This window comes from Vanellus vanellus, assembly GCF_965231255.1.
Source record: "Vanellus vanellus genome assembly, chromosome: 1".
Taxonomy (NCBI): domain Eukaryota; kingdom Metazoa; phylum Chordata; class Aves; order Charadriiformes; family Charadriidae; genus Vanellus; species Vanellus vanellus.
The window spans coordinates 7402009-7420140 of NC_138905.1; the positions used below are offsets into that span (position 1 = coordinate 7402009).

The 18132-nt window shown below is 43.9% G+C and overlaps 1 protein-coding gene across 1 annotated transcript in view; it reads left to right on the plus strand.

Moving 5' to 3' along the window:
- Window positions 1-224: 224 nt before the first annotated feature.
- Window positions 225-18132, plus strand: part of CAMK1D (calcium/calmodulin dependent protein kinase ID) — a gene marked incomplete at its 3' end in the record, with an annotated part of 226104 nt that continues 208196 nt past the window's right edge. Inside the window, exon 1 of the mRNA XM_082488605.1 lies at window positions 225-579. Coding sequence (XP_082344731.1) covers window positions 488-579 — 92 coding nt within the window. The 5' untranslated portion in view covers window positions 225-487. The remainder of the gene's footprint in view (window positions 580-18132) is intronic.

The following is an 18132-nucleotide window of genomic DNA, read 5'->3' on the forward strand; positions in this document are numbered from 1 at the left end:
CCAACAACAAAAAAAGAAAAAACAAAAAAAAGGGACTTTTCCGCGGGGTGGGTCTATCAGGGACCAAAGTGACCCCCAGACGGGGGTGCGCGCAGCTGCTGCGCGGGGCGCGGAAGGAGGGAGGGACGGGGCAGCCCCGCGAGTGACTCCGCGGGGGGGCGCGGAGGAGGGGAGAGGAGGGAAAAGGGGGTGGGGTGGGGTAGGGGGACACAGAGAAAGTTGGGAGGAAATAGCCCAGGAAAAGTGACACTCGCGGAGCCCGCCGGAGCGCGGAGGAAATAAAAGCGGCGGCGGGCAGGAAGTGTGAGGAGGAGGAAGGGGAGAAGAAGGAGGAGGAGGAGAAGGAAGAAGAAGAAGAAGAAGAAGAAGAAGAAGAAACAGCAGCAGCAGCCGCTGCTGCTGCTGCCGCGGCAGAAGAGAAAGCAAAAGCCGCACGCCGGCTCGGTACCGCCCGGCCCCGGCATCCGCGGAGCTGCGCGGAGCGGCCATGGCTCGGGAGAACGGGGACGGTGGCGGCTCCTGGAAGAAGCAAGCGGAGGACATCAAGAAGATCTTCGAGTTCAAGGAGACGCTGGGGACGTAGGTGGCGGGGAGCGGCTGCGCGGGGGGGCGCGGAGCGGGGCGGGCGGCGCTGTCCCTTCCCCGCGGGTGATGCGCGGGTCCCCCCGCGGGTGGGTGCTTGTGTGTGTGGTTTGTGTGTGTGTGTGTGTGTTTGTGTGTGTATTTTGGCATGTGCACCCATCGGTGCCGCTCCGCGCCCCGCTCATCCATCCGAGCAAGAAGCCGGGGCGGTCTGGAAACACAGAGAAATATATAATTGTGGGGCAGGAGCCGGGCTAACACCCCTGCTCCCCCCCTCCCCCCCCCCCCCCCCCCAAAAGAAAAGGGGGGGAAAAAAAAGAAAAAACACAAGTGTTTTAAAATATTCATAGACTGAGGAGACAGGGAAAGGCTTTTTCTTGATAGTGCAACTGTAAATAAATGCGGTCTGACTTGCACGCTTCCCCCTAAAGCCCATGGCTGCATCTATTCGTGGACAGGCGAGCAGAAATAATCGGAGTGGATTGGATGTGTTTTAGCTACGACGCTTAACTGTTGTTGGGGTTTATTTCTGTTATTTATAGTGGCGGGGCATAAAGATTAGTAAAACGTTAGTGTTGTGGTTATTTATTTTTTTTTTTTTCCCGAAGGCTGAGAATAAACATGTGCAGATGGTGCAAGGGAGCGGGGCGCAGGCTGATGCTTTTTTGGCTGAGCGGGGAGTTTTATTTTTGTTAAAACAAATTTTCGCTTATAGGATATTGTAGAGGTAGAGAGCCGGGAGTGCTGAAGGAAGTCAGCATATGGGCTGCTGTACGTATATATGTTGTAATGAAAGTTCAGTTGCAATGGGAGCGCTCTTCCTCGCTGTGTCCCCCCTGCTTTAATTGCAACTTCAAGCCTGTCTCTAAACGAAGCGTCGTTAATCCCAAGTAGTGCTTTTCATACTCTGCGTGCCACTTCCAAAATACGGTTGGACAAGTTTTGACCGTAATATTTCAGTTTCTTTCTGCTTCCAAGGGAGGGCTCTCTATAAACAGAGTATTTCTGGTTCACAGGCTCACTGATTTCCTATGAACAAACTGCGAGTAAGAATCAGGCTGGTCATTTAATATGGAGGTGGGTCACGAAACTCCGTTGTGCTGAGCAGATAGAGCAGATAGCGTAGCCCTCAGAAACACACTGACTTAGCAAATCAAATTAATGTCTGTCCGGGTCTTTGAAGAAGCAAAGTGCAGTGTAAGAGCCAAGTGTTATGGTGTATTCTCGTCACCTTCATCGAGTTCTTGCTGTCAGAATTTCATGCTGGGAGAGATGTGTGTCCCTGCTTGTCACCTCGGGTGTGCAGTCCCCTTCCTGAGCAAAGGGGTGTTGGGGCGGAAAGTCTTAATGCAAAGCGATTTGTTAGAGCGACAGGACAGTTTGCTGTGGTTTCCATTATACAACTCTCTGTCACCTTCCTGATTGTTGTGTATGAAGCCATATGTGAGGGTTAATTTGTGCCACTGAAGAGGTCCAGAAAGAATTAATGTTGTGGCCTTGATCCGTACCCTACTGACATTAATGGGAGCAGGTGTAGGTCCCAAGGAAGGCAAAGCTGGTCAGAGTTAATAGTTATGCATATTAGGATGGCTGTTGCAAATTAAATTCATTATATATGGCCAATTAGTGTCTCAAACTATTAACCATTATCTGAGCCTCACCGTTTGGCTAGTAAGTCCTTTCTGATGAGACTAGAGGCTGTGAAGTTTTTGAACTTGACTGAACAGCTAATCAAGAAAGTTTTAGAAAATAAAAATAACTGGGTTACAAACATGGGCCTGTATAAACAAAATCGCGCTGTTCTCTTTTCCAGACCTAGCCATATTAATTAGGAATGTATGTGCATTTAACAGCCTACGCATCGTTTGCCTTCTCGTTGTGCGTTCCTTAGTTTCTGATAATTAGAAAATTTGAATCTGAGTTTTGGTTCTGTCCTTGCCCGCCCACCAGCGCAGCACCTGCAGCTCTTACCAGCTCTGGTGTGATTTACCAGGGTGTGAAACTTCTAAAAAATTAGGCCACCACTGTGCAAAGCATTAAAGTACTTGTTCCATTCCCACTGAAGGCCATGAAGGTCTGTCTGTTCACGGACTCCAGCAGCAGATGTACAGGGTGCAGGAGTCCAAATGATGGGAGACATCTGTAGTTATTGATAGGAAAGTACTTAAATAGGAATTAAGCAAAAGTCTAAATACCTTAAAGCATCCGGACCAAAATGTTTTCCTCTGGCATTATTTAGGAGCAGGGATAAAATCTGCTTTGATCCCTCCTGCAGTGTAATGCTGAACTGTGTTGGACATCCATCAGTTGAGCTCACCATCTAATAGTTTATCCTCTAGCACGGATAGGCTTGGAGTGAAAAATTTGGCGTCTCAGATGAGGTGCGCTGGATTAGCGTAGTAGCTCTATTTCGCATTTCTCTGCCACCTTCCATTTCAGGATGCCAAAGTGCTAAAAGCAGTTTTAACAGAAAAGCAGCTCTTTTTCATGCGGCACTCTTAACTGCCTGTGGTAAAATTGGTTAGAGAAAGAAAAGCACTATACCCCCAAATCAGGGAAGAAAGTGAAAGAGAAACTTTAAAAACACGTTTTATTTCAAGTGCATTGATTTGTGAATGTTGAATCTACGTGTATAGTCTATTAATGATTTGTTCTCTGAAAGGAGTCTTTCATCTGAATAAAAGCTTTTCAGCAGATCTTTAACATGGGAGAGTTGAAATTGCTGGAATTATTAAAAAGATCCTAACTTGGTTAATCATTATATCATTTGGGCTTCAAGGAACCTCTAATGAGTACCCAGCTCTCTCTTCCAGAGCTGGAATTAATTATTTACATGTCCCTGTAAATCATGTCCAGCCACACTGATACCGAAATAGGCATCCTGAATTGGATGTCACCTCCAGATGTAAAAAAGTAGCCTTTTCCACCCGAAGTATTGTTTCCTTTAGTGGCTGAGGTCTGCTGTCTGCTCAATGCTGTTGAGCAATAGTGTTTTCCTAAAGAAGTTACCAGCAATGTGGCTGGCTCAGATGGCACTCAAACCTGTATTTACCCTGTTCTGTATTTACACGGTCCCTAAGCGCGTGCAATTTTAGTTTGTGGCTGCAACCTCTTGGGTACCAGAGTGTCAACAAAATATTTTGATAATATTAATCAAGAAATATAACACATTGTATATAAAATATAAATATATAAAATATATTCTATATATTATTATGTATAAAATATATATAAAGGTCCTGATCCATGATCCATTCTTGAGCTGTGTCAGTTTGGTGGTGCCTGTCCGTGTAGCACTGCAGTAACACGGCAGTGAACCACGCTCTCTAGGTGCAGGTTCAGTGGGTGCCTCTTCTTGGAACTGGACCTGTTCACTGCTGAGCCATTGAAAGTGAAATTACAGTTCCTGAAAAATTAGCTAGGAAGAAATACACAAAGTAAATCAAGGGTGAAATAAAATCATAGCAGCGGGCCAGATCCTCAGCTGATGGTGAGTCCCTTCCAAGTCAAGACAGGTAGGCTCGAGGAAAGAAGAGGATCTGACTAACTGCTTATTTTTTTAAATTTGCACAAACTCACCTATTGTAGCTCTACTCAGTTCACATCCCTGCCTGGAGAGGGGGATTTCTGCCCCAGTCCTTGAGAGATGTGAAGTTTCACAACAGCAGGACTTTGATAAGAAGATGAGTGATCACTGAAATATATTTTTTTCTCAATTTTTGAATGATATTATGTTTAAGACATTTTAAAACTCAGATTTTGACATTCCAAAAATCAATAAGATACACCATGTCTTTCACCAGCCAAAGAAGAAAGGCTCCAATCATTTGATCTGCCTAATTGGATCAGCCCCATGTTTCCAAGGTATCTGTCATTAGGCCTTATTGACATTAGAGTTATGATGAAGTTCTCATAGTTAAAAAGGCTCAAGACTAGTAACTATGGAAATACTGGTCCTGTCCTTAAAAACGATGTGGTAGATTCCTTAAAGCTTAGTAATGATAACACAGGGAGTTGCATGGACATAGCCATAACATAGTAAGAGTCGGGTGGGAAGACCCTTCAATGATGTGTCCAGTACTTCCTTAAAATACAATATAGAGAAAACTTGTAGGTGGTTCTGTTTTTCTCAGGGGTTCTACTGTAATTTTTGGTTTATCTGTGTCCTGTGTCTCTTCGTCTCTTCCATACTCTTAGGCCATTTGATGGGCTCCTGGAGCTTTTCATGACTCTTCTACACACCCATATGTGCTCCTTCATGCTGTGAAATGAAGTCACTCCACATCCTGCTCTCACATCTATTTTCTTTCTCACACACACACACACATACACACACATGTTGTCACAAACTTACATGCTGTCTCCTGTGTTTTTGTTCTCTCACGTCCTTCATGGTACCTTTCCCTGCAGGCAGACACTCAGGCTTTTCATGAGCTGGTCCACCTCATGCTCTCATCTGTTCTTGATTGCTCAGACCTTCCTGGGGGACAAGGCTAACGGAGGTGGCGTGCCTCAGGTTAGGCACTCAACCTTGACTTCCACTGTCAAGAAGACGCTGGTGGTAAGGACAGGTTCTGGCAGAGGTACCCCGTGCATTTGAGTGGTCGTGTAAAGAGGAGGTGCCAGTAGGTTGAAGTTCTGGTTGTCTCTGGTCAAAGATCTTCCCTTCTCATCAACTGTGTGCCAAAAGCACTTGTGTTGGATTAAACTCAGCAAATCATCACTGTTAAGCTGTTTAACTTGAGTCATCATGAAAGTTACTCAATTGTTTTTCCCTTCTGATTTTGGAAATTCTCGGGACACAAAGAAACATGGTGATATTTGTGCTTCCTCTGGCTACATACCTCCTGTGAAGATTGAAGAGTTTGTCTGATTGTCATGTTTCTGTGACATTACCAGCAATTTCTGCCTCTCTCTTATGACACCCCAGCGAGGCAACCACAGCTCTGTCAGATTGTTTCATCTTTTTCTGAGTTCAGTATTTTCCTTTTTTTTTTTTTTAATTACATTAAAGAAACATTTTGCGTTAAAAAGTATCTTCAGGGGAGAAAATACAGGGTCCCAAAGGGCTGAAGTTAAGACATTGTTTTCAGGAGAAAGGTTGATGAACCACTGGGGCAAACTATGGAGGCAAGTAGTTCCCATCTCCTCCGGGATGACTTGCTGGGAGAAATACTTTTGCCATCTGAAAGCTGTCAGGATTTGTGTAGGAATCACCAGGAAAAAGCCTCTTGTCCATGTTTACAGAGGAAAATGTTTCATGGTCATTTCTGACCTCAAAATCTTTTACTCTGGGAATCTTACCATCAAACCCAGGGATAATTCGTGCTAAGAGGTGAACGGTACCTACAGCACCTCTCCAGCATCTGTGGGAAGAGGGTGAAAACTCTGAGTATTAATGTTTAACTTAACACTGTGAAACAACTCAGATGTTTTAGTTCGTGCACTCTATAGAGGGCAAGCAGAAAAATACTCTTAAGGCTCCTTTAAGGTGACACATTTGTTTTAAACTAAGTAATCCTGTTTGCTATCATGTGGCATCGTTTACTATCCTGTGTGTTCTTGGAGGCTTAAAAATAATGAGTCCCTACTATTTGCCATGTGAATTGTAGTGTCTTGTAATGTAGATTGTTGGTCTCCCCTGAAGAGTTACGGAAAATAACAGGTTTGGGCATTCAGCCGGAACTGAAATGGGAAAAACAGAAAAGCAAGATGGCCACTGGATTTAAAGTCTGATGGAGAGGTTTGGGACAACAATCTGCAGCCATTGGTGAGAAGGGGTTTTTGACAGCTCTCCAAGCCTTGTTCATGGGTACGTTTTGGACAGTGCTCGTTTGGGGAAACAGTGTAGCATAAAGTTCAATTTTCTTTCATCATCTAAAAATTAGATTCCAAAATACTCAATAATCAAAGGCTTTCAGGTAAAGACATCATTTTGGGGACCCCCCGTTTGCTGTATTGTGAGCTCACATGTGTGAGCCTTATTTTCTACTGATTTTGATGCATTACCTCTTTTTGCCCCGCCTTGCCTCTTTTTCCATGCCTGCTCTCTTTCAAGTACATCTTTGTACTGCCTGAGCTCCCTGCTGCTGGAGGATACCCGCTCAGCCGCCAGCTGGGGCAACCAAGAAGTGTGCTTGACCGGCAAGGTGAGAGCAACCCGTTTGGGTAGGGTTGGAATAGGGTGTTTGAGCTTTTTTTCCCCATTTTTGCACAGTGATCCTTGCCTGGGCCAAAGCTCAGTATAATTACGAGTGAAGACCTCAAAATATCAACTCCACAACTGCTCTTTGTCCAGATGTAAGCGGAGGGCAAAGCATGCTAAAAATATTGGTATTTTTTGTCAGCCGCAGAGGTAGGTCACACCCTAAAGCTTGCAACAAGCAAAACCCAGAGGGTCTGAAGACCTGGTAAAGGATGGCCCCAAACCCAACTCTTTGGAGTCCTAGAGTAATCCTTTAACCAAAAGTCTATTCTTCCCATCACAGCCACAACACAGTGGGTGTGAGAGTCTTCTCCACCGCTCCCGCCATCTGGAGCAGCCTGTCGGCTTCCTTCACCCTCCATCTGCTTTCACATAGGAGCTGAAATACCTCTTTATGTATTTTTTCTTTCCTGTTTGTCTCTTTTTCTCTCTACCTCTGTGACTGACCTCAGTTATTTTTGTTGCGCCTCACACACAGTTCTCCTGACTAAATGCAGAATTTTGGTCGGAGTTATTTAATCCTTTCAAGCATCCAAGGATACAACTAACATTGAATAAAGTTGTATTGTTTGGGTTTGCTTGACAATAGTGAGCATTTCTAACAGGATTCTGAATTTGTTGCCAGTAATGGTATTCACTTAACCGGTGAGTCACAGTTTATATTCATGATTACTTAATAGGACCTAATTTTCTAGTCATTTTAGATAGCACGAAAACAAGTTGGAACTAAACGGGTACTGTTAGTAAACAGGTAATGAGTGAAAGGAGGGATAAAAAGTTCCTTGGGGCAGCGATCTGTGATTTTCCTTGGAATTCAAACCACCTTGCATTTCAGTGCTTTTCTGTAAATAATAATTAACAACAATAACAATAATTTGCAAACATATGTGTGTGATTGGGCTGTTCTTGAATGACAAATAGCTTAGCAATCAGAATATTCCTCTTTTCTAGAAATCATACTGTTCCTTAAAACCTTTCTATCAAATCTTAACACTGATGTGGGGTTTTTTTTTGTTTGTTTTCTGACTTGGCGGTTCCTATAATTTTCCTCTGAATGTTGTGTCAATCATTTTTTAAAAAGAAAACTATAAATAACAGATTGTTAATAAACTTTTCAAGGCCCTTCACTGATGTTTTCATGTTGAAAGCTGTGTATTGAGTTTTATGCCAGAATTACTCACCAAACAGATTGTATGAGGTTAAATTAAAATAATATTCTTTAGCAGAATTTTTTGGCTGAGTTAAAAAGCTTTTTTTTTTTTTTTAACACTGGATGTGCTAAGAAAAAGCTACTGGGAAGCTCTCCTTTGGATCTGATCTGTCTGTAGAACAGCTGAGCACAGGGCTGGAGATCCTCTGTAACAATAGATCACTGATTTTGCTTGCTCCTTTCCTGGGCAATATCATATGTCATATTTAAAACATCAACAGTCTTGGACAAGTGGACTACATAACCGCAAAGATAATTCTTAAAATACTTTTTCAAGAGTCGAAAGGGGAAGAAGTACATGAGAGAAAACATGCTGGCTTAGATGTATAGAGGATTTATTTTGATTTTTGATTTTATTATATTCCCAATTGGAGATAAATGAAACAGTTTCAGTCTACTTACAGTTTCCAGGAGGAATGAAAGGGAGGTGTGCGTAACCACACAAAAGAATACGAACATTTACCATCCGCAGCAATAGGGTGCAGCTCCGTGGCATCTCTCCCCTCGACCCTTTGCCTTTCTGCTCGCCGTGGATTCTTCTCGTTGTCCTGCTCTTAACGCTCTCCCTGATTTAGACTGAGTATTTGAAGGTATGTTCTTTCAAGCCTGAGCACCCAAAATTTGGGAATTACCTCCGATTGTCAAAGTACAGAGGACTTAGAAATTTCATCCATGGCTGACAGGAGTGGAACAAGGTCAGGAGCCCTGGAAAGTCTGAGGTCTGGGAGCCTTTAACCTCCGTGTTTGCTTTGGTGAGGGTTGGTGTGGCAGTTTGGAGAGTGAGGAGAGTAATACCGTCCTTGGTCATCAGTGGTGGGGTGTGAAGGTTTGCAGGTCTTCCTAGGAGCCCCAAAGGAAGGGTTCCTCAGACGCGGCAGGTATCTCTCTTACGGCAGCGCCACTCAGCGCCGCAGAGTCATTCTGTGATGTTGGTGTGTTTTAGCTGAGCAGCGTGTTTAAAACCTGCCTGCTGCCCTTATGACACGTGCGTTGGAGAAATGTGGCCACCCTTCTCCCACCAGCTACGTTACTGGTCACAGAAATGGATGGGCTTTTGAGGGTAGCACAAAATAAAACAGCATAGCTGCTCGTGCTTATATGCAAATATTTGCAAAGGCTGAAAAGCCGGTGTGTACTCGAGGGTTGGACACTAGAGAGAGAAATACGAAGGGTCTGAAATATTTGGGGGTTTTATTACTATGTCTTTTATTGGCCTCAAATGAGATCAGGCACTGTTGAGCTAGCAATATTACAAACACCAGAGTAGAAGACTGTTCGTACCCAGAAGAACTTATAATCTAAATAAGTAAGACAAAAATGCTAACACTGTTTTGTTAAAGACGAGAAAGTGTGTCACTTGTAAACCCGGAGCTGAGGCTGAATCTTAACTCCAGCCTTATGCACTGAACCTTCCTGCTGCTTTTAATAGCGGGCACTGTGTCAGCACCAATGTCTTCAAAATGTATTTATTTGTATGCGATTCACCCAGGGTCATCACATAATTAGTTTTTTACTAGTTAAGGCTTGACGATGCAAAGTCTGTATGCTGTTGGTAATGGTGCGGGCGCTTTATTGCTGTGTTGTTTCACAGATGCTCAGAGGAATCGAGGTCTTCCCGGCGCTATAAAGAGCTGGAGCAGACCAGGTGGTCCTCAGGGCGATGTGGGATCACACTCAGCAAGGTCCCATCCTCCCATCCCAACTTAAATAATTCAAGGGACCAGGCTTCAACCAGGCTTCAGCTTTCCAACCAAACTGTGACCCTGCCGTTTTACCCTGTAGGAAGGGGAAAGGGCTGAAACGAGGGAAACTAGGGAAAACTATGGGAAGAAAAACTGGAAGAAAATGAAAACACATAGAAGAACCCAAACAACATAGAAGGGAGCTGGGTGGGGGAAGAAGAACACTTAGAGGATTTGCAGCCACGTGGAAAACTCCTCTGGGGAAGGCGCAGGTTGCTAATCAAATTCAGCCGTAGTTGAGAGAGACTGCCGAGCATCCCTGAATAATCCTTTACTGTTATATTGAGTTGGCTTGGAGATTTCCTCCCCCTGCTCGCTCTTGTCTTCTGCTGCCTCTCAGCGTAAGTAAATCAGTACAATATGCCCAGCCGTGAAGCCTGCAGCGTTTCGGAAATTTCAGGCACAGCGGAGTTCTTGGTGTGCGCTGTCAGCGGCAGAAGATGCTGTGAACATATTAAACTTGTTTCGTGCTCCCTACCCTGTTTTCTTGCACAGTACCTGAACAAATTCAAAGGCTTCGTCTTTTACTTTGGGACATTTTATAGCTGGGGCCTGAGATATCAAAAAGACTATCTAAAGCTCTGGGATCATCGTCAGCCTCACACCTCTGCATCAATGGGTTTTCTTCCTGTAGGGGTGTAATTAATTTGTTTAAGAGGTTCAACATTTTTTCAGGGGAATATCTGACACTGTTGAGCTTCTCCATGGGCTGGTGATGATGCAAGCCATGGTGTTGTGAGACACCTTCTCTAGCATAATTACATAGCAACCTGAATATTGCAAAGCAAACAAGCTCTCCTTCCCAACGTAAAATGCTCCCAAACATAAAAAAGAAACCAAAACAACACAAAAGGCCCTACTAGAAGACTGCTGCACATGCGTGCCCTTCTTTAGGGAGAGAAGAGGGAGGCAAACAACGAGTGGCTTGTTAGCCAAGTTGCTTGCACCATGAGAAGATGCTCAGATAAAAACATTTATGGAGCAGAATAATGGCGTGACTCCTGTTGGCCGAATGACCCAGGCACTGGGGCACAGGGAGAATAACTTATAAAGAAGGGAAATGCCTCATGTCTCACATTTGACTTATGGCTTATGCTTTTAGGAAGCAGGAGGCTATATATTTAGACATTGGAGGAGAATGTATCAAGAAATGAGCTGAAAAAAATGAGGGTTCTCAAAGGCACGTAGACACAGGACATACAGGTACTGCAGGTTGCAGGGAGACATCTGCTCTTGGGTCTGTTAAGGTGTGCCTGGAGTAATTTTACTGACTAATTTTCCTGGCTGTAGACGTGTAGTTTATGTCATGGACGTAAATCCTATGCTCTTAAGGGAGAGACCCTGAAAAAAAATCTCACAGAGCTTTGTGGGCAAGTCCATTGAATGAGTTTCTCTGATGAATTTTATATTTTTAATGGAAAGAAAATAAATTTATTCTAGGATTCCTGAGTGACAGCTGGGATGATTTGTGTCCAGAAAGCAAACGTGTGTCCTTCTGGCACTGCTGAAAGAGAACATAACGATTACTAAAGCTGAGAGCATGCTCCTTCTGCAGGTGAGCGGAGCCGCGCTGGGGGAAAGCCAAGAGGGAGAGGTCTGGGGCAAAGCAGAGCAATGGGATCCGGCTACAGGTAAATGCCAAGAAAGACTCTTCTAAATGGGCTGCCTTTTTCTTAACTGACCCTAGAGGCAGCTAGGTCCCCCTGCTTGTTCGTGAGCTATACAACTGCAAAAATTCATAGACGCGGGGCCTTTGGACAGGATCGCTCGTGCAATGCACCAGGCAACACTTAGTCATTGTCAGTCAAGGGCCACAGAAATGACCGGCAGCTTCAGTGCCAGTTTTGCTCTGGAGATGGTGTGATGCCGAGACATCTGTATCTTGCATTGCCATGTGGTTATGATGAAGGTGTAGGAGCCCTTTACATACATATAAATAGATATAGTGTATATGTGTATATATATATAGCGTATATATATACACACATTAAAAATACTCCTTATATAGTGATGTATAGTGATGTATAGTGATGTATAGTGATGTATAGTGATATGTAGTGCTAGTTTCTTGCCACAGAGCATGTTGTTTGGCTTCATTAATAAATGCACAGAGAATAACCTGTGCCATTTGGTGAAAACTGTTTAAGAGGATTGTGAACATTGTTAATTTATTCTGTAGTTTGAATTTCTTGTCTTCTTTCATAAAATCATAGAATCATCTAGGTTGGAAGGGACATTTAAGGGACATTGCCAAAACCACCACTAAACCATGTCACCCAGCACCATGTCTACCCGTCTTTTAAATACCTCCAGGGATGACAACTTCACCACTTCCCTGGGCAGTCTGTTACAATGCTTGACAACCTCTTTGGTGAAGAACTTTTTCCTAATACCCAATCTAAACCTCCCCTGGTGCAACTTGACTCCATTTCCTCTTGTCCTATCTCTTGTTACTTGGGAGAAGAGACTGACCCCCACCTCTCTACAACCTCCTTTCAGGGAGTTGTAGTGAGTGATAAAGTGTCCCCTCAGCCTCCTTTTCTCCAGGCTAAACAACCCCGGTTCCCTCAGCTGCTCCTCATAAGACTTATTCCCCAGACCCCTCACCAGCTTTGTTGCCCTTCTCTGGACACACTCCAACACCTCAATGTCCGTCTTGTAGTGAGGGGCTCAAAACTGATCACAGTATTCGAGGTGAGGCTTCACCAGTGCTGAGGTTTGGGATACATTTAGGTGAAGTCAGGTCAGTCACGCCTGCTTACATCAGCTAAGTTTCATTATCCCTAATAAAAGGTCTAATCCAAAATGCAGTATGAGGACATCCACAGAGATGAGGGGGTATTTTTCCTTGGATGCAAACTGGCTTTAGCTGATTTCTAAATGCCTTTGTCTATGCAGTGACTTCTTGACAGACATTTTTCTGATACCTTGTTGTGTCCTTCCATCTACTGAGATAAGACTTAGGTCCAACCAATGGTTCCGTGTTTCTGCTTTTGTTCACCAGTTGCTTTCAGCAATGGAAGGGGGATAGTGGCTTTTGCCTGCTCTGTCATCTTTGACAGACATTACTTTGGTTGTGCTCCACAGCTGCTTAAATATGTCATGTTTGACCTTGCTCAGTTTGTGACCGGAGACCATGGAAAGCTCTCAAAACCAGTCTTGGCTCTGTGATGCCCCAGGTCCCCCATGACCCTCTAACTCCGTTTCTGAGACACTTCTGTTAGGTCCTCTTAAATAAGGAAAATGCTCGCTTTGCCTAAGATTTAAACAGGAACTGTGTGGTGCCCCCTTGTTCATTTGGGGGTGAACCCAGCCAAATAAGAAGTAAGAGCATGATGGTCCTTCGCTCTTCTCTTCTCCTCCATCTCCACGTTACCTCTGCTACGCTTAATCACTGCTTTCCATCTCGTGTTTAAATCCTGCACAAACCCCTTGGTTGGGTGCAGTGCCGTAGTCACATCCTGCAGGTGTGCACAGCTGGGACTCACAGCTGGAAGACAGCAAAGAGTCTTCCCTGAGGTCAGTTAAGGGCTTTATTTGTTTAGATAAAGCACCCTTCGCGTGGGTAAATGAAGGTGGTGAGGAGCAGATGGAGTCTGTCAGAGCTTTTTGGGTGCAAAACCCCAAACTTGACCGCAGGAACTTGACCGCAGCAAGTGGAAGGTGAATTAACACTGTGCTGGATGTTAGGAGGTCTGTGTCAGAGAGCCGGTGAGGGATTCCCCTCTGTAGACGGGGTGGTTGAAGTATCCTCACTGATCACATTTAACCACAGTCTGCACCACTGCCCGCAGGGTGATGGCAACTGCTTGTTGCTCTCTGCTGCTGTACGGTTATCATTTGCAGAGTCATGCCAATTAAAAACCCACCCTGATAATGTCATTGTGGTGGTGGGTACATTAGTTTCTGTAATCAAGTCCCTTTTCTGCTGTTATTTAAGCAATACCCCTAGGGTCGTAACAGTGGCTTAGATATTCTGGTACTTTAACACTAAGGCAAAATATGGAAGATAGGGATATTGGTAGTAAAAATTAAAAAAAAAAAAAAGGTTTTGGCTTTGGAAGGTGCCTGTAGGTTTCTTCCTAGAGGTCTCCTTGTGTGTTGGCTTGGCACTCTGACTAGATCTTCCTGAAGTCAGAGGGTAGCACACGAAGGCACGCCAGCCCTCTTTCTCTTCTCATTTTCTCTTAAATCATTTGTAGCAGCACAAAGTGAATGTAAAATTCTGCCTTTGATGTGCACAGCTTGGAGTTTTTCCTTTGGGAGTCAAGAAAAGCCTATACTACTCAGCAGCGCGCTGGAAGAGCAGCATTTCATGCTCCTTACGCTCAGGTTTCAAACGGCAATATAAAGTTACAAGGCTGTGGAGGAACAGGTTGCAATTCCAGGACAGAAGAGGAAGGGGCCGAGCATGTCCAGCGGGGCGGTTTGCCTCTTCTGCCGGCCCGGTTGTTTGCAGGGATGTGCTGTGAATTTATTTAATGAAACGATAGAGGTTAAAAATAGTCCTCCAAAAAGGAGGTGGGGGAAGGGGAGAAACACAAAGTACAAGAAGTTTTATTTCTTTTCATTCCATAGATGCTATAAATCACCAGGGAAGTCAGTTGCATTTTTTTTTTTACTTTCTGTCTTGCGTCATTAAAAAATCATCAGCCACTACACTGAAATGGTTTGCAAGAGCCACTTCGCCAGGAACAATTTCTGACTGAGAACAATAAAAAATTGGTAGATGCCAGGTTGAATTCATGTGTCAGTGGTTGCTGAATTCAACTTAAGAGCTGTAAATGGAACCAATCATCATTTCTTAATGAGATATATGAGAACAAAGAATCACAATGCTTGAATAATCTGTCACATCTCTATCAATGCTGCTTAAGCAATTATTCAGTTTGTTCAATGGTTTGACAAGGTAACATGACAAAATCAATTTACAAAGCGGATTAAATATAAATATGCAGTGCTTTTTTTCCCAGGAATCTCATTCTGAGAGTCTTATGTTTTTTATCCTTACGATCCCGACCCAGTCATCTATTTTCAGTGGTGCTGCTTCGATGAAGTCCTACATGGCCCACAGTGACATTATTCACCAGGTCATTTGTCATTTATCCATCTCTGGCCTAATGAGACTGTCGTCTGGGCCTTGGTAAAAATGAATGATGCGTTGCTCCACTATACAGTGTAAGTATGTTTTGCGCTTAGTGCGAAGGCTGTATTTTTCCAGGGTCCTCGAGGAAGCCTGGCCCTCAGCCCTTATTAACACTTAATGTAAATCTTTCTGAGTATTTTATTCGTTTGGCAGCAAACACAGGAGAAACTTGGTATGAGTTCCCTAGGAGCTCAATAACAAGCGTTGTCCACGGAGGTGATATGATCATCTATTTTAATACCAGACCTTTCATCATGTTGCAACGGACTGTGACTGGGACGGTCCCGTCCCTGTTTATAGAGACGGGTATCTGCAGCAAACCGCCGATAACAACAAATTACAGGGACTGTCGCAGTGGACACTAAATGCCTTCTTCAGCAGCAGGACTTCACTGGTCTTACCCTTTTCTTCCGTAAATGAGTCCCCATCCTTTGAATGTGCTCGAGTAACATGCTGTAATGAAGCTGTGCACAGAAGAGATTATCCGCCCCCCCTCTGAACTGTTTGCACCTCTCACCTCTGTGGGGAACTGAGGAATATAAGATTTTTGTTCAAAAAAATCCCTGTACAAATAACTCTGGGATTCCCTCAGTCCATTTGTGTTTTATATAGTCTACAAGATGCCATCGGTGTACCTGGCTGCATAGCTCATTGTGCCCGTAACGTTGTATGTCACTGGGCTCTCAACAGAAGTGTTGTAAACAGCTTTTAGGGAACCGTGAGGACTTCTTTTTACTTCAGACAAGGCAACAGGGTTTCCAGCAGCCTGGGAGGATTGTGTCATGGAGGAGAACAGTATTTCTTAATCTGTTGTTGCTATATGACTGCCATTACTAAAATTTCTGAGCAAATCACCGTCCTTACAAAATCTGTGATGCCGAAAACTCATATGTTTATATTTTTGTTACACTTATGCATGACATATGGACTTCCAGTGTCTGGTTACTCAGTTTCTGCTCAACGTCTTGTATTTTCTGGTGACTGCTAGAGAATCTGAATACGTACAGTATTTCCTTATCTATTATTGGTGTTGCTTGCAGCCTTTATCTTGTGGTTTGTTGGCTAACTGACAGATACTCATGGCTTCATTAAAAAACAGATGTAGAGGTCTACACTTTGTTTTTGTAGCTGCACTTTTGACATATTGTAAATGTCCTTAATTGATTTTGTTCAGGATAATACCATCTGCTGGCATCTGTTTCTGCTGTGGCTCTTGCTGAATACTTGTGTGTATCATGGTCTATAAGGACAAGTTACAGAGTTTCAGCAAGGTATTAGGTAGATATTTTTTTCTGAAATAAACGAGAGCAGAATTTGAATATTGGATGACCTTATATCTACATAATTTAATATCTAGATTAATACAGTTTATTCCAAAGGGCATGTTTCAGGCAAGAATGGTGCCCTGTGTCCATGTTGATCTCTCTTAATTTATTGTTGGCGTGTCTGCTAATGTATCAGAGCTCCCAGACCAGGAGAAAAGCAGGCTTTGGATTTATATTTGGCTGTCCTTGATCATGGAGGGATGAGGAATAAACTTAGATCTGCCTGAAGCCTTGACACGAAACTCTGTTTAACAAACAGTCAAGATAAGTCATCTTTTAAACATCACTTACTGCATCTGTAAGGTTGATGGGCTTTTAACATAGCCAAGCGTGTTCTGATATGAAGCTTTTGGTGGCAAAAGCAATACTGGACAGGGACTGGATGAGATGTCTGCTGAGGATGCAAGTAGGAAAATGCGTGCTCTCCTGAGAGTCCAGAACAAAATCCTCCTTTTTGTGTAGCCCACTGTCATGTTGGGTTTAGCTCTCCATCCTCAGCTCAGTCCTTTTTATTAGATGGCATCAGCATTTATGGTAGATTTTATTGCAGTTGCTGTCTGAACTGTGAATCACAATAGAAATTCCATTTTCCAGCATTCTCTGTCTCTGGTCATGACAAGTGCAGGCAAACATAAAAAAGTATCTAGGTTGGGGTTTGTCTCTAGTGGCATAACTCTGCTCCCAATAAAAATAGTGAGAGTTGGCCTTTGATGTCAATGAGACAGCATTAAACCAATTTTGAGATGCTTATGAAGTCTTTTCCTCTCTCCACACCGCTCACATGCGGTGGTGATAGGGGGGAGCAGAGGGGTCATGCTGGCAAACGAGAGTCCTCCAAATACCATTGAAGACGTGGAGATGGGCTTGCTTAGCTTTTTAATAAAGTGGGTCAACAGTTGGAAATACCTGGTGTCCCAGCAGGGCTGGGTCGTCCTTGAGCTGGAGTTGTCTTTGTGGTACTTCATATGGCCAGGATTCAGTAGAAAACTTAAATACGGAGAGCCTTCCTGGCTCTGCACATGCATTAGAGCTCACATGAGGGTAATTGCAAAAGCACAGGTTCTCCTTTTACTTTGCCAACCAGTTGCTTTGGCCCAGTGTCCTTACTGTTGCTGGTCTCCCAGTATTGGTACCCCAGTATTGGTACACCCATACTGGTACCCACAGCTGGTCAAAAGTCAGGAGTCAGACTTGGTAAAGTCATGAGCTCTGGAGATGATGTGGGCTAGTGGAAGAGGCATTTCTTGGGCGGAAGAGCGCTAGATAACAATTTGTGAGACTTGGATTTCATTTCTGACTGTCCCAGTCTCCTTTTTTATGACCTTGGAAATTTGCAGCACCTCACTGGCCTGGTTTCCCCATCTGTGAAACAGTCACCGACCTAGTTTGTAACTTACTTTGAGATCTAGCTAATTAAAGCTTGCTATGTGAGATGTTCAAAATGTACTATGTAAGGTGTTGTTTTTGTCATGGTAATATGGTAAGAATGTCCCTGTTGTGCCCAAGTATATTGGGAATTCAGCTGCAAGGCTGGTGTTTTGCAGATGATGCTTCTGCAAGAACGTGCTCCCTTTCCTAAAAATACCACTGACTCCAAAAAGAGGCGGCCTGCACTGCCTCAAAAACACTAGAAATGGGACAAGAGAGTAAACCCAACTGAAATGCATTTTGTTTTCTGAAACTGTTGTTACCTGTCAGTGTGCTGGGAATCCCAGCAGGGCAGAAAGACCTTCATAGAATCATAGAATCATAGAATTGTCTAGGTTGGAAGAAACCCTTGGGATCATCGAGTCCAACCATCTACCCTACTCTACAAAGTTCTCCCCTACACCATATCCCCCAACACCACATCTAAACGTCTCTTAAACACCTCCAGGGATGGGGACTCAACCACTTCCCTGGGCAGTCTATTCCAATGCCCG